Raw genomic sequence first — 26,370 nt, forward strand, 5'->3', positions numbered from 1 at the left:
TGAATAAATGTCAAGAACATTGCTTCTGGATAAGAATATATGCATCACGACTAACCTGGGCAAGCAGAAGAGGCCACAAGAGCAATTGAGGTCAGAGTTTGTGGGGGGGTTGCAGCTGTGTGGGTGCTGTTGGCTGATGGGTCAGAGCCCAGAACAAGGCGGGCTGCTGCCTATGGCCTGAGCTGCTAATTCCCATAGTGCAGCAGGGCTTATGCCTGACTGTTCCCAGTGCTCCCGAGAAAGAGGCAAAATAACTGCTGTCATGCTGTAGCAGTGAATATAGTGCACTGTTCCGCTAACACGCTCACATACAAACATGCAGTTTAATAGCTGGGTAAAGCACATGGCTGAACATGGGCTAGCTTGCTGCCTTAGGCATTTCCAGAAACAAAAAACATCACTTTGCCTCTGCCCCTATGATATAAAACCCCATCTACAGGGCTAGGAGATCCTCGTTTTGTCAGATGTTGCTTTTCCCTACACCAAGTGATGCTGAATTCCTGCACTGCTCTAGTCAACGCCAAGAGAGCCTGCACCTGCCTTGAGGGCAGCCTGAATGGGCCGACCGGGACACAGAGCACAGGTGTGTGACACCACACCAGCAGGGTGGGCTGTGTGTAGCTGTGCAGGAGCAGAGTCCTGCGGGTGGTTCACCAACAAATGACTACAGCAATGGCCCTCCTCTTGCTCAAAATCAATCTCGAGGCAGCAGCGGATAGCAGCCATCTGTTTACTGAGGCACTGAGAATGGAGAGGCTTCTCTGGAAACCTTGGCAGTAGCCCTGCTGCCAAGTGGGCATTACAGATGGAGACAGGCAAAGTGCCTTCAGCACCTGGGTAAGTCCTCGTGCTGAGGTGCAGTATGCCAACACAGCCCCACAGCACCTGCCCTGCACAGGGCAGGCTCGGCTGCTGTCTGCCTTCTGTCTGTACCTAACCACAGAGGGCTCAAGTGAGTCAGTGCATTGCTGGCTCCATCAGTTTTATCATGGGGCACTGGAATGCTGCTTTCAGGTAAGAGATCCTATCTAGTGGGACCTGTGTGTGCCTACACACCTAACTAGATAGCAGAGTCCTGCACCATTAGTCACAGCATAGCCAGCTTAACCCCTTGCTGTCCTCCCTTCGCACTCTTCCCAGCACAGGAGTGTACAGCATATGGCAACAAGGACACTTAAATCAGCACACAACATCCTCCTTGGCCAAGAGCTGCCACCTGCTAAGTACCAAAGGGCAGCTCTTTAGCACTCAATCTCAAGGCAGAGTGAGGAACCGATACTGTACAAACTGCAAAGACACCAATAAAAGTTGATCGTTAACCATCTTCCACCAGGAAGGTGCAACCTTGGCCTGCCTGGAAGTGCTGTCAGCAAAGCCAGGGGTGGTGCCAGCAGTACCTGCTGCCAACACCCTGCAGACCAAACTCCTCTGCTGGGTGGGCTGCTGCCATGGGCCAGTGCACACAGCCTCGCACTGAGGGCAGAGATGTGCAGGGCTTGGTGCTCTCAGCAGCACGTCTGCACAGGGCTGCTGCAGTTGCCTCCCAAGTCCCCACTGATGCCTGCTGATAAGAGGACAGCACAGCCCTCCTGCACACTCCTCCCCTTTCCCCACAGTAAGCATTTGTGGTGACTATTAGGTTAGCATAAGCATACGAGCAAAGAAAACAACACACACACCTTTTTCCTCATAAATAACTAATCTCTATACTTCTCTCTGAATAAAATTTCTTCAGCTTTTCACAGCATATAATACAGTCATACAAAGTTGAAGAGCATCACTAACCAGTGACACCAAAACAACATGTCAGTTACCCAAAGCACGGGGGCACCCGGCTCCACACCTTGCCCTGCCTGCAGCGCAGTGCTGAGGCCGGGGTCAGCCCCAGGCTGCTGGCACCAACCTGCCCTTAGGTCAGAACAGAGTGGCCTCCTGGAAGCTTTTCAATAGGCAAGTCTGAAGCCAAACCTGGATTTCTTTGTCTTTTAAAAGAAGCTCTACAGTCAGTTACACTTAAAAAACAAACGAACAAACAAACAAACAAAACCAACAAAAAAAACCAACAGAATAAACATCACATTTGCCATGGTTTTGTTCATTGTATTGCATGGTGTGTTTAGCTGTATCTACAGAAGGCACTATAGAAAGAGACAAGTCCAAAAAGGCGTGGGTTGGATCAGGTTGGAGCTATTTAATGCCCAGGATTACAACACACATGTGCCCACAACGACGTGCCTGACCTGCCCCACGCTGAGCACACACCTGCCCCAAACCCGTATCAAAGTTCAGCCCAGCTCCTGTACATACAAAACAGCTATATACAGCTATTTACAGTTTGTAACAGAACATGGTGCAATGCTGCCCAAGGTGAAGTACTGCAACACGCCAAAGCGAGCCAACCTCTGTCGCAACAGTGCCCTGCAGCTGTGAGAGGGTCCCATGGAGCACTCTGGCCCTGTACCACACTGCACACATGCCATGTCCTGGCCCCACCTGAATCAGCAGGTGTGCCACCCGAGGGTCCCCTGCTTCCCAGGCTTTGGTTCTAAAAGGGTTGGAAACCTCCTTGACTGAAGTGGTCTGAATGCATCGAGAACAACCCGGAGCCCTGGCAGTCCCACAAGAGCAATGCAGCTGGGTCTTGGTGCTATGCTTGGAGAGGGACAAATGGACTCATGTAATCACCCCTGTAAAGTTACATACGTGATCCCCACTTAATGCAGAGAAACCAGACTAAAGCCCCGAGTTCTTTCACAAGCAGGCAGGATCTGGCTGCAGCTGCCTCTCAGCAGCCCATCCCTGCTGCTGTTCCCTCACCCCACTCGAGAGGGCTGACACAGCCTCCATGTCCTACCAGCCCAGATGTCCCCGGAGTGAAATGCCTCACGCTGCCTCTGTCAGAGCCCTGCTGCTGCCCAACCCTGGGAAGAGGCTGCGGTGCGGGAGAAAGTGTGAGCGCTTTGCTGACCATTCCTGAACCACCTGCTCAGTCCCGAGCCTGGCGCCGTCTGACAGAGGTGCTGCTTCCAAAAAAGCAGAGGGCTGGAGCCGGCTGGTGGCTGACCCTGCTACTTTGCTGCTTTCCAACACACGCAGCTACCGTCTGCCTCACAGACCCCACGCACACACCTCCTGCTGCAGATAAATACACACAGTGCATATCAGGCTACGCCACAACCCCTGCCTCGCCCCATGCAGCCTGCACAGCACTGGGGAGATGCTACAAACTCTCCTGACACAGAGGTGTGGTGCATTGCCCCTTGCCAAAGTGCCAGAGCCAGCAGCGCTAAGTATCAGCCCTGCCAGGGAGCTGGCATGTGCCCACTGGGGGCACAGGGCTCCTGGGCCCCAGGCTTCTTGTCAGAATGCCAGGCTTTGTGTGGGCTGGCAGCAGGACTTTGTTGAGCCCCATCCTCCTGTGCTGCCAGCACCCGTGCAGTTCACCCCCTGCCTCTCAGCCTGTGCCAGGGCCACCAGCTCTCTGCCTGGTGACACACGGGATGCCCCCAACCTGCTATCTGACTCCTCTCATGCTCTCCAGCTCCAGCAAGCAGCTCAGTTCTGGTGCTGAGGATCACTGGGGATAGGGCTGACACCAGCTATGCCTGATGCAGCTCTCCCCCTCGTCCCGGTACCAGCACGACCTGTCCAGAGCCTGTGGGGCTGCTGCCACCTGTCCAGCCCACGCTTCACCTCATGGTGTGTCCCCGCTCATGGTGGTGCTGGGCTGTCAGCACTGACCCTCTGTCCCCACGTTGCTGGTGGCACCTCTCCTGCCCTGACTGGGGCTTCACTCGGACCTGGGCCGCTCCGCTCTGCCATGGGGCTGGGGTCACGGGGTGGCTCTGCCACCGCTCCCTGCGCTGCAGCACTGGGTCTTTGCAACCCTCTCCTCCTTCCATGCCGGGATCACTGCAGCTCCCTCTGGTCACACATGGGACAGCGGGACCTGCTTGTGGTAGGAGGCCATGCTGGGCAGCACCGTCCTGCCCACTAGTGCTGGGCTGGCCTCACCATATGCAGCAGCACCTGCCGGCTTCTTTGGCCGGCAGCAGCGGGCTGTGAAGCGCCGCCAGGACTCGAGAGTTTTGCCAGACCAGATCCAGACGCCAGAGGTGATGCCCACCACGAGGCACATGAAGTACTTGAGCATGAACACGGCGTAGTCAGGCTTGGGGCGGTGGGAGTCCCCTGGGCAGGAGCAGTTCTGAGCCTGCTCCCACGCCTCCCGGTTGTGCTGCTCATAGATGTAGCAGGCAATGACGATGGTGGCAGGCACAGTGTAGAGTACGGTGAAGATACCGATGCGGATCATCAGCTTTTCCAGCTTGTCAGTCTTGGTGCCGCCCTGCTTGATCACACTGCGGATGCGGAACAGCGAGACGAAGCCAGCCAGCAGGAAGAGACTGCCAGTGAAGAGATACACGACCAGCGGCGCCAGCACAAACCCACGCAGATTCTCCAGGCTCTGGTTGCCCACGTAGCAAACCCCAGCCACCGGGTCCCCATCCACAGAGCTGAGCGCTAGCACGGTGATGGACTTGGCACTGGGGATGAGCCAGGCAGCCAGGTGGAAGTACTGTGCATAGCTCGCGATAGCCTCATTGCCCCACTTCATGCCAGCTGCCAGGAACCAGGTGAGGGACAAGATGACCCACCAGATGGAGCTGGCCATGCCAAAGAAGTAGAGAAGCAGAAAAACCACAGTGCAGAGCGCGGGGCCCGTGGTCTCATAGTGGATGTGGTGGTGCTCAGGGTCACAAGCCACACTGGCATGTCCCGCTACCAGCCGCACAATGTAGCCCACGGAGACAAAGAGGTAGCATGCAGAAAGGAAGATGATGGGGCGCTCAGGGTACTTGAAACGTTCCATGTCAATGAGGAAGGTAGCCACAGTGGTGGAGGTGGAGAGGAAACAAAGGATGGACCAGAGGCCAATCCAGAAGGTGGCGAAGGTCTTCTCATCCTGGGTGAAGTAGGGCTGGTAGCAGGGCATGGCGCAGTTGGGCACCCGCCCAGTCCGGATGCGGTTGTACAGCGGGTGGGATTCCTTGGAGATGGGCACCAGCGGTGCCTTGCACTTGCAGGTCCGGCCGCAGTCGGTGCCCGGGGGGTGCTGCCTACCACTCGGTGGCTGGCTTTTGGCCGCGTCCTTGGCCGGGCGCGTGGGCTTCCCGAAGAAGGGCGGCAGGGTGGTGGCCTCCGTGCGGTTGTAGCCCATGCAGAGCTCCTCGGCGTCCCCCAGCACCGGCAGGCTGTCGCAGCTCATCCTCTCCGGCCAGGCGAAGCCATACTGCTGCATGATAGGCGAGCAACCCGCCTTGGCCCGCTCGCAGACGGAGCGGCAGGGGGGCAGCGGCTTGGTGTAGTCGGGCAGGCAGATGGGGGTGTACATGCTGCAGAGGAAGAAGCGCAGGTCCGGGGAGCACTGGATCTCCACCAGCGGCCAGAACTGGTGCACCTCCAGCCCGGCCTCGTCCTGCGTGTCGTGGTTGAACTGGTTAGGCATGTAGGTGAGGTTGTAGCCGATGCCCTTGCACATCGGCACCGTGATCTCCTGGCACACCGGCGCCTTGGAGGCGGCGCGCCCCGCCGCCGGCAGCCCCAGCAGCAGCGGCAGCCCCAGCAGAAGCGGGACCGGCAGCCCCCGGCCGCCCATCGCCGCCACGCGTCCTACCGCCGCCGCATGCCCCGGGCGCCCGTCCCCTCCCTGTCGCCGCCGTGCCGGGAGCGGGGCCGGGAACGAACCCCGCCGGGACCCGCCGTGCCGCCGCCGCCGCCGCCACCTGCGCTCTGGGCCGGGCGGGCGATCCGGCTCCGCGCCGTGCCGCTCCCCGCCCCCGGACCGCCTACGGCCCCGCCCCCGGTGCCGGCCCCGCCCCGCCCCCGGCACGGCATCTTCCCCCCCACCCCATCCCGGCGGGTAGCGCCCCACGAGCACGCGGCGCTGTTCGCGGAGCCGGCCCCGCCGTTCCCGAAGCCCGCGGGCACCGCGCTGCGCTCCTGCCCGTCCGAACCGACTTCTTCGGGGCACAACGATCCCCGCTGTGCTCGGCCCCCCTGCCTTCCTTCAGCCCCACCTCCGGGGCAGCCCAACACCTCGGCAGCAGGCGAGGTGGCAGGAACCGGGGTGCAGCTCAGCTCGGCGCCCCAAACCCTCTGCCAAACAACTTCTTAAAAAAGGCCAAAAGCGCTCCAGTCCCCGCAGCGCTCGGTCCCAGCGCTGCCTGCAGCCGGGCTGCGTGGCAGTGAAGTACAGCCACAGGGCGCTGGCGCACGGCTGCACAACCCTGCAGCAGGAGCCATAACTTTTAATTCTGCCCGACTGCGTTTCTGTGAAGTCGCAGCCCAGCAGAAGGCAAATCGCAGACGGTTTCATTATGGTCCTCAGCTGATTACCCCAATTACAGCTGAGAGCAGAGGGCAGCCTTTTTATTATCATCACTGTACAATTAGAAAACGCTGATGCGGCTGCACAAGACCAGAAATTCTCCTTTTTTCCCTGTGTATTTTGTTTCTATAAGCATTCCCTCCGGCAGTATCAGTTTGGTCTGACACACAGCGGGGACAGGTAGGTGGGGGGGGGGGGGGGTACAGGAAGGGCAGAGCAGGGCAGCACCTCACTCCACACATCCATCAGCCCGCAGCCTGGCATGGGTTCTGCCACTGCTCCAGATGCACCTAATTCTTAGGGCCTGGCTGTAAATAACACTGCGTTTGCTACACTGGGGACGCTTGAAACCCAATTAAGAGCCAGGTAGACATCTGCGCTTCTGTTTCCTTTTTGTTGTTATGAATATGCAGCAGAGCAACCAGAGCAGGATTAAATGTGTAAAAGCAAGCACAGTCCGTAAGCTGCTACTATCCCTACTGCACTGCACAAGCACATCACTGTATGCATACACAGCACCGTTAGCAACAGCCCACACCTGCCTCAAACGCTGAATCTTGGAGACAAACAAAAAAGTGTTCCTCACACCCGAGACCCTTCTGCCATCCTTAATGAATTCTACGCATTATTAGGAAATTGTGTTACCTTCAGTCCCTGTGCAGAGGTGTTCCTCAAGGCTCTCCCATGCCGACAGCTGTGCCTGGGAACTGGGCTGCAGCCCTAAGGAGAGGGGCAGGGGCATGGCCGCTCGCATGTACCTTTCTTCATAGGTGCACTTCCAGCAAGGGGGTGCAGTGGTTCCTGTAGGAGCAGAAAGTCAGAAGGCAGTTAATTGTTTCTGCACTTGGTTCTCCCTGCAGTGTCAGCCTTCACTTTTTACCTGGGCAAACTGCATTTGTGGAGGACATGGTCACTTCTAAGTGAATTGAGGACAAGACTAAGGGAGTTCACTTTGTAAAGACCAATCACTGCTCCTACCTTTGTTGGGGAGCCCAGCAGACATCTGCAAAGAACTCCCAGTGCTCACAGACAGCTGGAGATATCCCACCCAGGGTGGTGCTCACATACGCAGTGACCCTGTACCAGTGGCTTAGCAAGTGGTGTTTCTGCACTCCCACTTGAGCCACAAGGCTGTGGGCTGCTGGTGCTTCAAGCCTCAGAACCCACACTGACCTCCCCTGGCTGCCAGAGCCTGTGGGGGTGTGAAATAAGACTCAAGGTCCCTGCATGCTGGGGACCAGCAGGTAGAGGGGCAACAGGGGCAGCAGGGGCAGCGGGCAGGCAGACTGTGAGCTGCTGCCAGCATGGCAGGACTCTGGCACCGTCCCTCAAAGTGCAGCAGCAGTGGGCAATCATTTTCTCATGAGCAAAATGATTTACAAGCTGTGGGCTGGGGACAGGAATTTGGATTTAAATCACTTCAACGCTTTCACCATGCCTGAAATTCCCTGCAAAACCCAAACTTCCATCACTGCTGTTTGTTTTTACAGATACCTGGACAATTACACATCTCAAAATAGTGTGGGAAACAAAACCATGCCAACTCGCGGTCACGTTCAAAAAGCTCCACGGAGCTACACACATTCTGAGTGAATTAACACGAAATGTGGTTTCTAACAGTGACACAGGTGGCACCAACAGCTGACCTGAGGGGCTACACCTTGCAAAATGCAACCAACATTTCAGACATGGAAAGCTAAAGCAAAATCAGGAGGAGTGGCTGCACTTAACGCTCATCTCACTAGATTCGTTAATTCTTTACCTTGATAATTCCATTACAACTTATCTGTGCATATCATGGCATGTACAATGTACACAACTGGCCTCTATTGGTCCCCACAGGGACTGGGGGTGCAACTGTACTGAGGAGCTTGCAGCCCACATCAGTCAGAGGCTCAGGGCCGTGGCCCCAGGGGGCAGTAGTAGGAAGAAAAGCCCCAGGCACCCTGCAGCCTCACAGCTCTCCAGATCTCACCAGGATTAACACAGCACCAAGTTAAGGAGGCAGGGGACGTTATGCTTGCTTTTCCCAGTGGGCACATTGCAGCCTGAATCTTCTCAGATATGTGGGTTTTGAAACACACTGCGCAGTACTCCACCCCCTCCCCCTCTTTTTTGACACTGGCCTTTGAAAAGAAAACAGTCCCCATAGTGAAGTTGACATGATAAATTAGTATGGCCCTGGCAAGGCCCTCACTCTTCATTGGGCAAATACTTATTTATAGACTTTCAAATTGTGGCTTATGTAACAACATGGTGAGTGACTTTCAAAAAACCTCCACCGTTTCTTGACCTGATAGAGCCTAATGGGTCCTTCAGAGCAATTAGGATTTATTGTGTTAGCGCCTATTGTGTATAGAGACCATTTCAAAAACATGTGTTATTTACCCAGAAGGCAGTAATGACTGTTTAAATACAGACTGTTTCTGAAACGTTCACTGCTCTACATATTGCAAAGGAGTTACTCCTAACATTTTTCAGAGCTAAATACTTTGCTCTGCTGGGATTTCCAAGCCAGGCAATTGTACTGCACATCCATTTGTATACTTACAGCTATAAACGAATCCAGTGCTCAGGAAAGCTGCCAAATGAACAACCCTGAAGCATGAAATCTGAGATTTTTTCTCGACCAAGGGGCCAGCGCTGGCCCCTCTGGCAGTCTAAGCAGCTCAGGCTGTTTCCCAGTGGAAAACTGTGCATTTCCTACAAACTACCAGAGCTCTGCCCAGTCTCCAGCTGAATGTCCAACAACAGTGATCAGAACAGCCGTGAAGCCGTGGTTTGCACCGTGGCACAGCTAACCCTCTACCTGCACTTGAAGTGGAACGATCAGCACATCCCTGCAGCTGGTGTGCAGAACTGCAGGTGCCGCCTCAGGGCACTACCACAGGGCTGAGGGGCTGCTCCCTGGCCAGGCTCCTGGTAGCAAGGCTTCACTGCCTGCTTCCACTCTGGAGTCAGCTTCTGACTGCTACAGGAGTAAAACAAAACAAAACCCCAGCTAATATGTGGGAGCCACTAAATGCCTTTGTTTAATAACAATAATATACTCCAATTATTGCTTGCTTTATCTTCAGATTAGTCCTGTTTTGATCTATGTCATCTTTAAACAGGCCTCTCCTTTTTCTGCCCTCTCCTTTTCTGTGAGATGCCTATGGGGTGAGACCGCTTGGAGCAGTTCAGCTTTGACATAATACTTCCTGCGCCCTGCCTCAGGCCATAACCTTTGGAAACCTATTTTCTATTTGTTTGCTCTACATCCAAATTCAAATAAAATCCGTCACAGTTGCAGTACTTTATTCTGGGGACAAAGGTCCTAATCCAATAGAGATGGACAGGCTACAGCAGCAAGGTGAGGCTGAAAAGGTGGCAAACACATTAGGGCTAGGATGCAAGTCAGGGTGAGAATCCTGCAGAACAAATGCTCAAGCAGCCTCCACTGAAGCTGACTGAAACCAGCCATTACTGCATTAAAAAACCATGCAAAACGTACCAGTTTGTGCCACACAGGGCAAGCTGATCGTACTTCTGAAAAATCCTGCAGCATCAGGAAAAGCAAAGAAGTTTCCTGTCCCGACATGGAAAAGCTTTCAAAGTCCCCTCTTCTGTCCTAGAGCAGGGACACAGAAATGCAGGCGCACCGAGAGCTTGCTGGGAAGCATGCAGGCTTCAGCCAGAAGGCAGCACAGCACGGTCAGCTGCATCCAGCCCCAGTACCTTGTAGAGAAAGAACAGAAATGGGGCCAGTAAACTTTCTGTGTTGAACCAGCCCTTTACAGAGAAGCTGCTATCTGTATGAACAAAGCAGATACCAGTGGTCTTTCCTGGCCTTAAAAGTTTATCAGTGGGCAGAAAATGTTGCTGTTAAGAAGGAATTCAGCCTGGCCTTTCCTGAGAATACAAAGTACCATATAATCAGAAAACATCTCTGCTCTTCCTCATTAGCCTCTCTAAGTACTGCGATCACCATTTTCCAGGTGCACCCATTCTGGACCTTCCTGAGGCAACCGTAAGGGGTCTTTACTTACAGAAACTGCTACATACCTGTACTCTGGAGACTGAGCACCTCCATGATGTGCCATGCTGACCCAGTGATCTATAGTACCCTAGAAGGGTGCCAGGGAACCACGTCCTCCCTCTGACCTTGAGGCATTCTTGCTAAGACCAGGCACTTTGGATTCCCAGTATGTGCTTCTGACATCCTTGAAGTGCTTGACACAGGGTGGAGAAATATCTGGAGCTAAGGAACAGTGAGTCATGTCACTCCCAGTGAATTAACCAAATTATGATGTGATACAGATTTAATTCCCTGCACAATCAACATTTACTGGACACAAGTGAAAAGATACAAGAAACTGATTGAGAAGGCAGTTAGCACTGGTTGGAACTATACACATTTTGATTACTTCCTTTTGCAAGTTATTCATAGGATGATGTAACGTAGAGGTCAAAAGGTATTTGACCTGCATATTAGTTTGATACAAAGAATTAAGAAATGCAAGAAATCCACAGATCCCGGTCTTAAAAAGCAATAGCTTTACCAGGGACTATTGTTACAGAACTGGAGCACATCAAGAGATTTGAAGGGATAAAGAACATGGCATCTGTTCTCTAAATCCTATACTGCACTGTGATGTGCATTACCGTCAAACACATGGTGATGCTACCTTGCTAGGGATATGTCCTGGTGATACAGAAATGTGCTCTAAATATATTCAATCTTTCCACAAGTGCTGGCAAAGGCTTTCCAAAAGTCTCTGATGACCAAGTTCTATGGTACTCTTACAGGCTTTTTTCTTTTTTACTGAACTGATGCAAACTGATTTTCTGTAAGCAGCAAGCTGACAAAAAGAGTAGCACATCTACAAAGATGAGACACCTTCCTTACGCCATTAGAAACGGTGGAGTAGCTTGATTCAGCTTTTGCTCAGAGAAGTCTGCCTGTCTGCAGCAGAATTCACTCTTTTGTATTTCCCCTAGGTAGGTGAAATTAATTGTTGCACTATGTGGGGCAGGTAGCTGTGGAGCTCTTTTCCTCTTCAGGCCCCAGCACTTACACTGCCATAAGGCAGGCAGGACCCCTCTGGATACACTTGGAAAGTTATTGTGCAAGTTATTTGTTTGCATTCCCCTAGAGCAGGTTAGGCTGATCACCTCCAGTGCTGCCCTGCAAGGATTTGAGACTGGGTGTCTCTTCAGTCAGTGCAGATTGACTGTCCAGGAGACAAAATCCCCCTCTGGAAGAAGTGCAGTCTGGGAGGAACAGGGTTGCCTCCTTACCTGGGCCTGTGGCTGCATCCCTCCAGGACTAAACATCCCCTCTTAGGAAAGGAAGGGACAGATCAAGGTGAGAAGAGTTTAATCCTTTCAGCTGAGACTCTAGCGGGGATGTTGCTAATTAGGAGTGAGGATGTGTTGTGGCTGGTGTGAGACAGACACGTTCTGTATTGCGAGACAGTGTCTTCAATCAGCCCTATCTGTGAGACATGCACACTGAAAGCTTCCCGATCATGTTTGCATTGCAGGAGCCATCCCAGCCATGTCAGCCAAATCCTTGATGCCTGCTGTGCTACCTTCAGCTCTGTGTGAAAGCTGTGATGGGATTCTGGGTGGACCAAAAGTCTTGGAATCCCCTTTGCAGTATTCTGATAGAATCAAACTGATTTTGTAGAGATGTACAGAGTAGCTGTGGCTTCCAGCTCACATGGGGAAAAAAAAAAAAAAAAAAAAAAAAAAAAAAAAAAAACAGTACTGGAGCAGCAACTGCATTTCCCAGGCTTGCTTGGGTATCTTAGAGTCTCAGTGTGAAGAGAGACTGTGGTCCAGAATTGTATGCATGCATGCATATCAGCTTTATGCACTGCAGCTTGGGAACATTCCCAGCAGACTCTAAATTTGGTTGGTTAGTGTCTTGGTCAATGTAAAAAGAGATGAATCCGAAAGAGAACAGTTATGTTTCTCTATATCCAAGGAAAACCAAGATACGTACCCACTATATCTGAGAACAGCCTACACGGTGTCCAGCAGTTTAGTTCCATGGATTTTCCTTAGATCCTCTGAAAACATAAGAAAAATATCACTCCTAAACCTGTGTCTCTGTGTACTTTTCATTTAAGCTAGGATGCCCCAAATTCCTTAATACTTAAGCATGTTTATGTAAGATCAAACATACCTTATGAACCTATTAGCTTGGCATACTCCTGAGACACAGCTTGTTGTTTGGCTCATCAGCTCTTGACTAAACCTAACATTCAGGGTGTGAGCTGAGAACGGTAACAGCAACAAGCAGCAAGAGCAACAATCTTACAGAAGCAGAGATTAAATGTATTCAACTATGCACCAATGCCGTCACCCAAGAGAAGCCCAAGCCATGCGAGGTGTAGACCTTAGGATGTCTGAGACCTGACAAAGAAATGAGAGGAAAGGGGTGGATGCAGGTGTCATTCGCATTATGCAGGTTTCTGTGAGGAAGCAAGAGCAAGGCTTTGTACTCTCTGAGCAGATTCCATGTAGCTACTGAGCTTACAGGGATGCTTTGCCCAAATATTTCATTAAAAATGTAAGGATGAAAGAGGGGACTAATGAACACAGATAAGAAGAGCAGTGGTGATCTCTGAGGTTCTGCTGGAGGAAGAGGGTCAGGCTGTGGACAAATGCAGCCCAACTGCAAGGTGCACCATGCACGGCTGCAAAAAGGAACAGGGCTACTTTAAAGGTCCTTGAACAGGCATAACGCTTATTGCAAAACCATACCCTTGCATCCTGCAAAACACCTCCTGCATTCGGCTGAGCTTTGGAGAATGCCGTCCAAGTTACAAGCCACAAAGAGCTGCTGGATGGGGCCTCCGCAGAGCGCGGTTGGCAGGGGAGGACCGCTAGTTCCCATCCCCGCGCTGCTCGCGGCCCGGCCGGATCCGGGGGGAAGGGGAAACGGTGGCAGCCAGCAATTCGCTAGCGAGCCACGGCGCTCTTGCAGTTTGCCCACTAATTACTATTAAGCCCTGCTCCTTTTTGTGTTCCAAGGGGCGTCTTCAATGTGGCACTGCTTCTTGGGCCTTTCATGCGGCTGGACTAACCTCTGAATAGCAGGCTACCCCCGCCTCCCCCCCCCCTTCTCTTGCTACCTCTCTCTCCCTTTTTCTTTCCCCCTTTTGCTTTTCTGATAGTATTTTCTGTCCACGTTGTGTAAGGCCCTAAATGAATCTTGACTGCCCCTACGGCCGACTGGAGACACACAAAAGCGGCCCATTCCAGTGGCCACGGCGCCATTGTGTTCCCTAACAATGCACTAATTGGCGGTGACAATCGTGCGGCTGGGGAGGAAGAGGGGGCCGGGGGGACATGGGTCTTTTCCAATCAGTGAGCTGGGTCAATAGAAAGAAGAGAAGCAGTGTTAGGAGCAAGACACGCTCTGTTCCCGGCTCTCCCGCACGCACGCCTCTACCAGTCCCCAGATCCCCCGAAATTCCTTCAGAGAACAGCGAAGCTAGTAACTGTAATGCGTACAGCTCTTGTTCAGAACTAAACGGCTCCCCAAGTCTCCGAGGCTTTCTCACCATCCGGAGGCCGAAGGAGTTCACGTGCTGCGGACAACGCTGAGATGTTCATGGGAAAGAATCACACACAAAGCCAGGGGTGCTGCCGCTGCAGCACTCCGTGCTGGGCACATGGGCAAGAGAGAGTTCACTCCTGAACAAATGGAGCTTCAAAGCCCTCAGTGATGCACGAGTCTGGGGGGATGCAAGGTCAGGGCGTTCCACAGCTCCCTGCCAGGCACTGGGGAGGACCCGAGGACAGGAGTCTGTGGTACTGCTGGGAAGAGGGGAGTGCACATGGACCACATCCTACAGCACCGGTGGAGCTGAGAACTAAGGACTGAATAGAGTACCAGGTGGCATGGGACTGAGGCTACTCATTGCCACTGCGGCACCTGCCAGGACTCAGAGGAGGGACCAACTCCTCCCACTCCTAAACAAAGATTTGGCTGGAGCACACTGGTGTACGGAGCCAGCTCCACAGTTCAGAGGCTGGTATATCTGATGTGAGAGATGGATTTCAGCCCCAGTCTTTAGCTGTAAAGGTACAGTCTGAGTCAGGAAATGGAATGGACAATGCTGTTGACATAGGATATGAGAAGAATGGCCACAGAGAGCAAGGCTCATATAGTTGTCTAGGCAGAAAATTAGCTCAGCCAGTTTATAGACATAGGGTCAGATGCTGAAGGGCTCAACACCTGCCAACTCATGTTTTGCAAACAGTCTGTACCAGCCCTCCCAGAAAACAGAGGAGCACTCTGGTTCCCAGCAGAGAAAGCACGGCAAGACGGGCTAGCAGCATTGCTAGGGTTTACAGAGGCCTCCAAAAACTCCCTTCTCAACATAACTGTTTTTATTCTTATGCCTAGCTGGTTTTGGAGAAGCATTATCCAGAGCAGAGTCAGGAAACAGAGCCTCCCAACCCTCAGCAGACAGCTATGAGACTGCTATGGGGGGAACACTTCCGCTAAATGATTTTGTGGAAAAGAATGGCCTTCATTTGGAAGGTAGAAGCAAAATGCATTGCCATGCAGTAGGATCTAACCACATCAGAGAACCACATCTAGTGGAAGAGCAATACCTCTCTGCAACATTGCTTTCCAGCAGCAAGGCTAACAGTCCCATGACTGACCATGGCTTGGAGAATAAATGTTACCATAACTACAAAAGGGTAGTGATGAGTAGGGGCTATAGAGCAAAGCTGCAGATCCATGAACAGGCAAAGCACTGTGCCTGGATCCAAACTCCTCAGCACTCTCACTGACTGGGGCTGGCATTTCAGTTTCCTCTCATGTAAACACTGAGTTCACCTGTAAAGTCTGGTCCTGCAGCAAAAATGCTAAGAGGATGCCTACCATGAGCCTGGGGTGAGAGGCAGAGCAGTGACACCCTAGAGATGAAAATGCGCTGAGTCCAGGAAGTGTGATGCAGAAATCCTGGAACTCTGGATTTGCCCTTTTTAGCTGCACAGCCAGCACTGTATTTTTTTTTTATTTTTTTTTTTTTTAATGTTATCTTTCAGCTTTTATGTGTCCTTGCTAGCATTTCTATGAAGCACAAAAGGGTATTTCAGTTCAGACACAAGCCTGCTCCCAGCAGAAACCCTGTCTGGAGGGCAGATTCATTACGTTCCTAAAACTGGGAGGTGGTAAAGTATTCTCCCTGAAACAAATCCATTGGCTACCTGCTCTGAACATAGCAAACGTGCCACTTCTGCTCTCTCTCCCCTAGCAGGCCTCCATGCAGCTCCTGTCGACAGCTATGGAAACATTCACACAGATTACCACTGGAGCTGGAAGAGGGCCTTATATAGAGACTTCTTTGCCTTCCCTTTGCCCTAAGCCCTTCACAGAAGTACTTTATTGTTTTATGACAGTGCAGTAACACTTGACATAAATTTCTAAGCACACCTAACAATGTCAATACTGTGTAAATATCTGCAGTAGAGACCCATACTTTAATTTCACTCTTCTTTTCCTGCTATCACCCAGGGTTAACTGTGCTGAACGCCCATGCAGTCACTTCATTTTACAATTGCCAATTTTATAAACTGCTACAGCTCATGTCTCTGAACACTAAAAGCTCGGCTCTAGTTCTTTCAAAACTGCAGCTTTCATTGAACTCAGCAAAACTTGTATATGCTTAAAGGATCGATCGTGCCATCTGTTAAATCAGAGACAAACGTTCTTCAAAAGTGCAGAGTCCAAGCCAGAACAGGACATTTTGCAATAAGTACACAACAAACAACATCCACCCAAGCAATTGGGTTGCAAGCAATTGCATGCCAATATCTGATGACAGAATGGTGCTGGGTTCTCAGTTCTTCTAACCCTAACCTTGCTCCCACAGGGCTGTCCTTGGTTCACAGAAATCAGTAGGATTACTTAACAGTGCAGGGCACAATTCAGTGAAGAGACACCAATTACATTTCAGGCTTTCATCACTATACTTCAGGTATGTCAAGAGATGAGATCAATTTATAACCTTTCATGCTATGAAAACAATTTAGGATGAACTGTTCCATGCACACTGATTAGATCTATTACTTTCTGACGCACTCAGTAACTTGCACTTTCTTACACTTAAACAATGTTTAGCATTATTAACAATTCCTTCCTATTTGCCTGTAAGCACATCATAGTGTATATTCATATGATAAGGATCTGGGAACTTTCAAGTCAGTCTAAAGCTCAGTCCTTAACACAAACTCTTATCTGACTTCTCTTGATTTCTAGATGAGTCTCATCAATTCATTTTTAATATCTGAGGCTAATGTCTCAGGCTCAATATAGAAAACAAAGAGTCACTATAAACATTACCAGATTTTTAGCATGTTTGCAGCTCCAATGACAAAGTTTATATTTGTCTATGCTTAAAATGGTTGGAATTTACTCCTACTTGCCTTGGAGACTTTTTCTGGTTTTACTTGTGACACCTGATTATCTGAGATGCTTTTCACCACCTTCTCATAGTGGTAATACTCAGACCTCTAGATGGAACCACTACTTCAGAGAGTTAAACAAGAACTATTTTAAAAAGACAGTCCAAAGCTATATACAAACACACACACAATATTTTCATTTGTCCTCAACACGACTTTCACTGAAAAGCTACATTGGCCCTCGAACCTGGAAGGGCCTTCTCTGTCTCTGAGGAAAAGAGGAAGCCAGTTCCTCTGAGGATAATCTGGTGTTGTCATTGAGATTGTATCATACACATGATGGAAACTTGAAAATCTGAACGAAAAGTGTTTCCTTGAACCTGGAGCACAGTTCTGGACAAGGAACTTGTACTATTTTAATTCAGACACTCTCCTCAAGACTTTTTAAATGTATTTAATTTCCTCAAAGAAAGGCCATATTCTAGTTCTGCCACCTTTCAGATAACCAGATCCTTATGAAGAATCAAATGCCATTAATTTTTGTCTAAGAACTAGAAATGTAACTTTTTAAAACAGAACTGCCCTGACCTTTGAGAGAAGAGCTTGGTTTGGCATGGTCAGATGATATTAACTATAAAATCACACAAGGGACTTGGCCGTTTGGGATTATCAATATTCCTGGTTCAACCCATTGCAAAGCATTTAAAGTGCAAAGAGAACATGAAACAACAAAATCCAGAAGGCTGTTAGACCTAAAAGGTTATGAGATTTGTCCATGATATAACATCTCCAAACATCTAAGTTGATGTGATCACCCTACAACACTGTCTCACCAGCATGAGGGGTGTCAATCAGGAACAAGATGGTTGGACACTCTGTGAGTGCCAGTTTGTCCCCACACTGCTCATCATCAGAAGCAAATGCTAATTTTGCTTCTATTTTCCACAGGACCTGCAGGGCACGCTCCAATTCACAGTCTGACTGGTATTTTTTGTGGTCTGCTGAGTTGATAAATTAACACAAAAGACTAATAGAAGGTTAATTGAACTACTCAAAACCTATGGCTTTTGTGGGATGCATGTGCAGGGGTTAAGAATAAGGCTGCCAATGTAAGGTTTTGCTGTCAGAGCCGCACTTCGCTGTAGGGCAGAGCTCTCATGTAATGACAGTGTACAACAGGGAGAAAAATCCCAGCGCTTCAGCTCCTGATGAAAACCAAGAGCAACAATGCTTGAAACCACAGCCCCAAGTTGCCTGTGACACCTACTGGCAAAGGTCCTTTCAGTAACTCATTTCAGCGATGGGTTCATACACTGAAGCAGAGCAAAACAGGGAACTGAAGAAGCAAAGAGGAGAAAAGACATGGAGGGGACCAACAACACCCTCCTCCCTTGCCCCTCTCCAAGAAAAAAGAAAAAAAAAGAAGAAAAAAAAAAAAGCTGAAAAAAAACAACCAAATTGCTCTTAAACTCCACAATTGCAGCTCTGTGTCAATGCTTCCCTTTCTAGCATTTCTTACAGAGTGAAGTGAGGAGACAAAGTGGCAGTGAAAGCTGAAAAATGTGTAATAACAGGATTTGCTCACCTTGTAAAGCAAATAAGAACGAAGGGAAGGGTCTTGCACACGGTTTTCCTGTGTGTTGTCCTGGTCAAACATTAACCTGTTGCCTGTAGCCAATTCATCACAGAGACGCAGTCCAAAGGTGCCTGCAGGAGAAAGGACTGATATTCCTGGTGGACTTCTGGTCCTTCTGAGGAGTGGCAGGAGAGCAGCGAGGGAGGGAATGCGTCCTTCTCTTTGAAAAACAGGAGAGCATGGGACTGGATGCAAATTTTTCTGGGGGCCCTCACACAGAGTACTTAGGTCTGCAAGTTCTACCACAGCTCAACACCAAATCCACAGCCCTAGAAAGTTGCTGAAGTTTCTTGCCTGGTGCACTGGGAGACGCAGCCCCCAAGAACACAACTACACCTGCTCCTCCATCCATCAGATGGAGAGCTGTCTAAGCAGGAAAGCACTTACACCATAGATGAAATCCTGTTCTCCCAGCATTTCAGTGGGCCCTGCAGTGAGCTTGGAAGTACTTCTCTTACTTAGGGTTCAAAGTTTTTTTAATCTGGGACTTGCAGGAAGAGGGCCACATGGCAGCCATGCAGTGGAGAGCAGCCTCTCCATGGCTCCAATGAGCTGCTTACTCAAAAGTGCCCAAATACAACTCACAGTGGGTTTTCCTGGAAGGTGTTGGGGCTCAGCACCTTTAAAAATCCATCCATTTGTGGCTTTCAAACACGCTTAAGAGACCTAAATGTAAATTCAAACACAAAAAGCCTGATGCAGTCATTGACAGTACTTCCAGAAACCTTCTGCCTCACACCCAATAAAAATATCATCATTTACTTAGATGCTGAAGACTTTTACCAAGAGCTAAGTATTTATAAGGGAACTAGCACTCTTACAGAACTTGTCCTGCACATGGTGCAGTACACAGCAGAAGGCATTAAAAAGAAGAGGAGTAATTTTATTTGTAGTGTTTATTGAGAGACGCCTTTATACAGAAGGGACTGGTGCTCTGATGCTGCCAGAAGTGAACCCAAATAAACCCTGCTCAAGTATCAACAAGAAATTCAACTCACTGAATTTAATTTGCATTATTACACACCAATAATAAATTAAAAGTATTTCCTACTAGTTGCAGATAATTTAAACAAAATCCTTGTCAAAAGTAAAACAACAACATCCAAACAACAACAAAAACCACAAAATAAACAGAAGACCAATGAAACAATGTTGCCAATAAATTAACAAATGGAGTAGCACACACATAATGGTTTTCAAAAAACTTACGGTGCTGCAGGTGAGCTGGAGTGCTGGTGGGAAGTAAGCCCAGGCCAAAGGGGCCAGTACCAAACCCTGAGCTCTGCCTATCATGCCTGGCTTCCCTCGGCCTCAAACTGCTTCAACTCAACTGGTGCTTATCTGCAAACTGCCTTTACCTCTTCAAACCTGCATTTTGCTCATTAATTCTTACTTTCGCTTAGCTCAAGTACAGAAAGGCCTGGTATAAGCCTACCTAGCATCAGAGGTATCAGTGCCACTCAGAATCAGTGTGAAAACACTTCAGTTGAAGCAAGATCAACTTCGTAGACAAGTGCATAAGTGAAACTGAAATAAATCCTTTCTCTACCAGAACAGTGCTATGCATTCAATGATTTACATTGGTTCAACACACATATTAGACAAAAATAGGTAACTGAACCACTTATAGCTGTGTACGTATATGAGACCTAATAGACGTTGGTCCTGGACAGTTAATAGACTTCCAGACCTGAATTTCTTCAACGCTGCCCACAAGTGGCATTCTAAGTTGACTTAATGGCCACATTAGGGACCAGGAGGAGACCTGCATATTAAGATATGACCCAAGCCAGTGCGTGCATACCAGGGTTTTCAATTAAAGAAGGACATCTCACACTGTCATCCAGGCTGTCTTCAGACTACACTACTAAAGTGCAGGGAAAACAGTGCCACTGCCAAATAGGGATCCTGAAACTTGGGGTCAAAAGTGGCCTTAAAAGATTTCAGTTAGTACAGACACGTGCCCAAGATGAACACACACAGATGTGAGTTAGCTGTAGACTTCAGCAAATAATGCTCAGATTTAAGCAGGTTAACTCTCTCCCTAAAGTAATGCTGACAAAAACCCCAGTGCGTTAACCTTCATGAAACAAAGTTGCATTAAAACTACAGTTTGAGGAAATACCCTCACTACCACAGTCGTGAACCCAGCTTTACCATGTAGGACACTCCCATCACATAACACAGGCCAGCCAGGGGTTCCAGGAGGAACAAAGCTGCATATTATCTGATCCTGCTTTAATGCTCAGTGCTTGCTGCTATTATATATCCACAGCTCTGATGTTCTCACATTAGCACAACCTCATTTGTGGATGAAAAAAAGCCCAGCTAGTCTCCAAAATGAAGGTAATAAAAACAACGACCCCTTCCATGCTATCTTTTCTCACATTTCCCTCTCCAAGCACAGACAATAAACAAATTTTATGGTAACCACTCCTAGCCAGACGGAAATTGCCATGAGCAAGGGTTTAGAGCTCTAACACCAAACATGCTCCATCATGGCAGAGCATTCCTGACAAAATTCTTCTCTGTTGAAAATTTAAGGCACCAAATGAAGCAAAAGTGAGGATTTTCCATGCAGCTTGGCATCTTCAGAGCTGGTATATAGTCTGCAGGGCTTACTTTGTGAGGACAGAACAAGCAAACTGATTTACTCAGCTGCCCCAGCAAAAGAGCATGTGCAGCCACAGGAGAGTTTCAGTTTAAGCCTACAAGTTAATCAAACAGCAGATTCAATCAGGAAATCCAAAACAGGAAGGTAGAAACTAATATACAGTACTGTAAGGCACTCCTACTGGGAAAGGAAAATTGGAAGGCAAATTATGAATGAGAAAATGATTGAACTTGACTAGCTCAAAAGCAAAGACATCAGCTACGAAGCTGAAGCCTAGCTGTAGGCTCAGCACTGTGAGCCAAGGCAGGGACAGAGACAGAAAGAAAGAAAGGAAGAGGGGACTGGCTTGCAGCTGAGCAGCAGAAACAAGAGATAAGATTATAATGATTATTCAATTACATTTCTTTTAGTGAGATCAACAGTCGGCTGGAGTACAGATCATGACCTTGGAAAGCCCAGGAAATTCAGTGGCTTCTGTTGCTATAGTGAAAAAGCAAAGTACAACTGTGCAGCTTCCCCATTATCAGACATCCTCTGTATTTTTGTCTGTTTGTTTGTTTGTTTTTTAAAGCCCTTTAGGACACTGTCATAAATCCATTTTAATGCACGCAGTATCCTAGTATTATTTACTAAGAGGAGCCTTGATATGAGCAGCTCTAGAAGTACTTTGACAACTCACTTCTGACAGGGCATACTGTGCAGAATGCAAGTTCCTCACCAAAAAGCATCTGCTCTTATTTTTATCAGAAAATCTCACAACTGACAGATCCTATCAGCCCTGCCAGCCAGGACACTGTGTCACACCATAAAACCATCATTTTTCACCAACTAAGAAAAAGAAAAGAAGACTGCTGCACAGGGCATCCAAAATTCTTCATCTGCAGATTGATAATATCAAAAAAGCTGCAGTTTGCATCCTCTAGGTAGGTGTTTATCTACATTAAAAAGCTAGAAGGCTGGGTTAAAGAGGAAAAGAGGGAGAATTGAGTAAGTTTATCTACAGTATCCTGCATTAAATAATCTCAGACTAACTAAACTGAGATGATAATTTCCTAAGTAGTTGCAAAGTCAGGCTACAGTCCCTTGCAGTGAAGCATTCTATTTCTACAGTGATTTGTAAGTTCTGGACAACCAAGTAAGAGCAGTAACTGGACCTACGGATCAACTCCTCCTCCTCCTCAAGTCAAGGAAGTGCCACCTTCGTAAAGGAGACAAACAGCACATTTTGTTTTTTATTTGCAGTGAAATGCTACTGTTCAAATTTATTTCTTGCGTGGGCAGGATGGGACTAGAAACGTATCTACATAAATTCCATCTCTGTGCATGTGCATGGTGGACAGATACGCATAACTTGGAAAGGCCCTAGGTACTCTTCCAGCTGGTACCCACCTAAAAGTCTGCAGAGGGGGAAGGCTGCAGACTGGGAAAACAGTACACTGGTGACCAGTGTGCACCACTGCATTACATTAGTAGAGACAGTCATGCAAGATACAGTGTTATACAAAATCCAAACTACCTACAGAAGCATAGGCAGTGCCTCCAGCAAGCAGGAAAACCATCCTTTTGAGGTCTTTTCAGAGTTAGCAACACGAATGGCAGTTTCTGTTTATTCTTTCACCCTACAGCCCTAAAAATTGAACAAGGCTCATTCCTACTTTACCAACAATTCCTGAAGGCAGGACTGGGCCTTTATGCTCTTGAAAGGCAGAAACAGAAGACTGCATCCTACTCATCCATATGGAATAACTTCTTTTGGATAGGAGCTAGGCAACCCTGAGAGGAAAACATCCACTTTACAGTCTGCTTCTATAGCTACAGGAAGAAGCTCTATTACTTGTTCAAAATGGAAACATGCATCCAATTCAGAAACCATCTCATTTACAATTACACTGGATTAAAAATAGTAATATCCAATGTATATTGTACATTATCCATTCACAAAAAGCTCTGGGTGCTGCTGCATATTGAAAAACATGCTTTTGCTCTGCTCTTTGCTGTTAGCAATGCAGAGGTTCCAGACTCACCACTAATTCCAATGAATTTTCTGACAACAAATGCTTTTTTCCCCTCTAAATCTCAGATAACAAAGTAATGCTGTTCTGCAATAGCTGCACAAATTGAGAGTAACTCCAAATCTGTCCATTGTTACACCAGAGTTTAAGTAGAATATCTAGCCACTCACATCACTGACACTTTAGATATTATGGTATCTATAAAATCAATACTTTGCAGTGCCTAAACTTTGAATCCTTGATGCTTGACCCTTGATGTAGGGTATTCCACAGTGCACACAAGAACACTTTTCTAAATCGGAACATGACCTGGTGCAATAAAGTATTTTAAATTCCAAAGAATTATGACATAAAAAACCTTTTTTTTCTTTTCTTTAATGACCCATCTTAGTCTAGGGCTAAATCAAAATAGTACCTGCCAGATTCCGACAGTCTGAGCTACTGGCTTTGCCACAGGACCAGCTGTAGTGACACACACTGAAAAACATGGGAGTGTACTGTTTATTCAGCCAGTACCACTGTAGTTCCTGTTTACATGACTAATTCCACAAGACTTTCTCAGTGTTTGCATATATGAACATGCAGGGAGTTCTTCACATGGGAATGGACTTGGAAGGAACATTATATCCTTAAGGATGACAGCTGAAAGTAACTCATTTCACATGAAGAACAGTGAGCTGCGTGAAACACAGATGTCCCTGTGTAAGGGAAATATTAATTTTAGTGACAAAGGTGCATCACTCCCCAAGTTTATTAAATATAGGAATCCCTGTACTACTCTGCCAAGAGCACGGAAAAACCCTCACTTCCTTCCAAAGAGTCCCACTGGGAGAAAGGCTTTTGGAAAAGAAAGGCACTGGTTGTCTAGCATATACAGATCTAAACATGCTTCTATATATATAATAGTTGTGCTGAAATTTGAGAAAGCTCAGATTCAGCTACTTTCTTCACAGGACACTGGAAAAAGCAGCCACTTACACTCCAGTACAAGGCAGTTTGTTTGTAGCTTTCTAGTCTCTAATGTAAGCATGTACCCTGTTCTTTTATGTAAAATACTTAGCAATTAGTGAGCTGCTTCAACGATCAGTACTGCTTTCTGCCTTGAATATAACAGCCTGCATATCATACAAGAAGCAAAGATCAGTATTCTGCATTTTAACAAACCTATGTGAGAGAAGAAAAATGCACATGCACGTGACTAGCTTTTTTTCTTCTGAAACCATATTTGCTTTCTGTATATATATGCATGTATATATATGAATGCAGTAATATGTAGGTAATACACATATTACTGCAGGGTCCGGAGAAAAAGTGAAGAATATGAGCTGAAACAATGAAGATCTCTAAATCCTCACTAAAGGTGAAATCATATGAACTGAACACTATCAGCGACGATATGCATCACTGCAGTCAAATCCATTCACATACCACTCGTTCGTAATATAGATAATTTATCATGTATAGTACTTCCCCGCGTTCCACGTGTATGAAGCAAAGCCATACCTTGAGGAAGTCTGCTCTCTACTAGAGAAATCACTAGAGAAGTACAAAATCCCCTAGAGCTCTCAGAGAACACAGGACACACAATGGACATGAACACAGCAAACTAAGGTTTCACAAACTTGGAGGTATCTTCTAGGTAATTTGGGCAAGAACACTGCCCCAACTATTGGTCTAGTAGGTTCAGGTCAGATGAACACGAAAAGTAAATTTCACCTTCACAAAAACAAAACTAACATGGACAGTTAAAAGTTCTTCAAACATGAGGCTAGCAAGAAGTTGGAATGTCCTGTTACAGGAGATAAGGATATGACCCCACACACATCAAGAACAAGCATTGTAAAGCAGAATGGACTACGGTGACACAGCTTGACAGATATACTAAGCATGACCAAAAGACAGCAGCAAACACCCTGCTTATCTGCTTATGTAATATTCCACGGTGGTTGTTATAAATATGTAAACACAACTAAATAAATTATTCTGTCCATATCAAAAGGAACAGGTGGGCTTAAACTCATTCCTGCCTTATTCTGCAACACATTTTACCAGATCTCTGCCAAGGCTAATAAATAATACACATAAATAATTAGATGATTGGTCAGTTTTAAATGAACAACATCAAAAATAATGCATTAATGGCAGCAAATACTTTCTGCCTTGAGAAAAAGTCTTCTCCAGAGGTGGAAAAGAAAAAGATAGGTGCTTAATTAGCTAGACATAAAGCATTTCAAGTAAACCATGTTTTGCGCAGCTGAACTTCAATGCAAAATGCAGTTCAGCCACCAATAATCCAAAGCCGACAAGGCTTTGCGGCAACTTTGGCAGCTGCTGTTGATAGCTGAAGATCAAATATTATTCTGCAAAAAAGATTTCTGCCCAGCTAAGCTGAGAGGCTGCTTGAGCTGGTAGCTGGGGAAGAGGTTCTCTTCAGGCTGGCCACTGCCTTAAGGAACTCATGTGTTCTGATATGACAACTCAAACATGTTGCAAGACTCTTCAAAGTTTTCATCCATATTCAGTCGCCTCCAGAAGGATTTCTGCTTCTTCTGCAATTCTTTACGCACACACCTGGGACATGGCACAGCCTTCACTTTGCATTCAGAGTGGAAGACAGCACCACAGCTTTCACACCTGCAAACACAAATTAGTGTCAAAATTGAATGACAAAATAAGACCAGAGCATGCAACGGACTTCAATGGACTGTGGACAGTAGACATTCCTTCAAACAGTTCTGGTAGCTCAAAGAGCATGCTACATTTCAAAAGTGCGCAGTATCAAAGTGCAGTGTCTTGCTCACATCTCGGCTGGTGTAAAGCTACTCAGGAGTATTTGCATCCATATGCACTTGCTGAGAATCTGTCCCAGTGCTTCTCCTTCACTTTACAAGGATTAATATTTATCTCTTCTTATTAATTAACATTCAGGTTATCACAGGATAGATATCATTTCTGATTTATGAAAGAGAAGTTTGCTACTTTGTTCTGTAAGTGAAGAATAACATTACTCATTTCCAATAAGATGACATTTCAGCATTTGGAACAGTCAAGATGTGACAGTTTAGTCAATGAAGTTCCAGGGGTCAGCTGTTCTGGAAGGAATATCCCACAGAAGAACCAGGCTAGATGGTAATGGATGTAACATCACAGTAGATCAAGACTCCAATTCTGCTTAGCTGAGGAGCAACGAAATATCTGGCAACCGCAGAGTGTGCTAGAGCTGAGCAGATGGACATTTTCTCAGCTTTTCAATGCAAATAACTGTATAATGACATGTGAGTTACTGCATAGATGCAGTTCC

General features: G+C 47.7%; 2 protein-coding genes across 3 annotated transcripts in view; both read right to left on the reverse strand.

Annotated features, from left to right (window-relative positions):
- Nucleotides 1-2,120: 2,120 nt before the first annotated feature.
- On the reverse strand, nucleotides 2,121-5,729 carry FZD5 (frizzled class receptor 5). Its single transcript, XM_072341823.1, has one exon. The coding sequence runs from the start codon at nucleotides 5,657-5,659 to the stop codon at nucleotides 3,929-3,931; it is 1,731 nt and encodes a 576-aa protein (XP_072197924.1). The 5' UTR covers nucleotides 5,660-5,729; the 3' UTR covers nucleotides 2,121-3,928.
- Nucleotides 5,730-19,321: 13,592 nt separating this feature from the next.
- The window catches only part of PLEKHM3 (pleckstrin homology domain containing M3), an 87,296-nt gene continuing 80,247 nt past the window's right edge, over nucleotides 19,322-26,370 (reverse strand). For both annotated transcript variants that reach the window (XM_072341943.1, XM_072341942.1), the window contains exon 8: nucleotides 19,322-25,703. In XM_072341943.1, coding sequence (XP_072198044.1) covers nucleotides 25,526-25,703 — 178 coding nt within the window. In that variant the 3' untranslated portion in view covers nucleotides 19,322-25,525. The remainder of the gene's footprint in view (nucleotides 25,704-26,370) is intronic.

The sequence above is a fragment of the Excalfactoria chinensis genome, chromosome 7, assembly GCF_039878825.1.
Source record: "Excalfactoria chinensis isolate bCotChi1 chromosome 7, bCotChi1.hap2, whole genome shotgun sequence".
Classification (NCBI taxonomy): Eukaryota; Metazoa; Chordata; class Aves; order Galliformes; family Phasianidae; genus Excalfactoria; species Excalfactoria chinensis.

Coding starts and splice junctions, on each gene's coding strand:
- FZD5 (XM_072341823.1), bottom strand. CDS start 5,659: ATGGGCGGCCGGGGGCTGCCGGTCCCGCTTCTGCTGGGGCTGCCGCTG.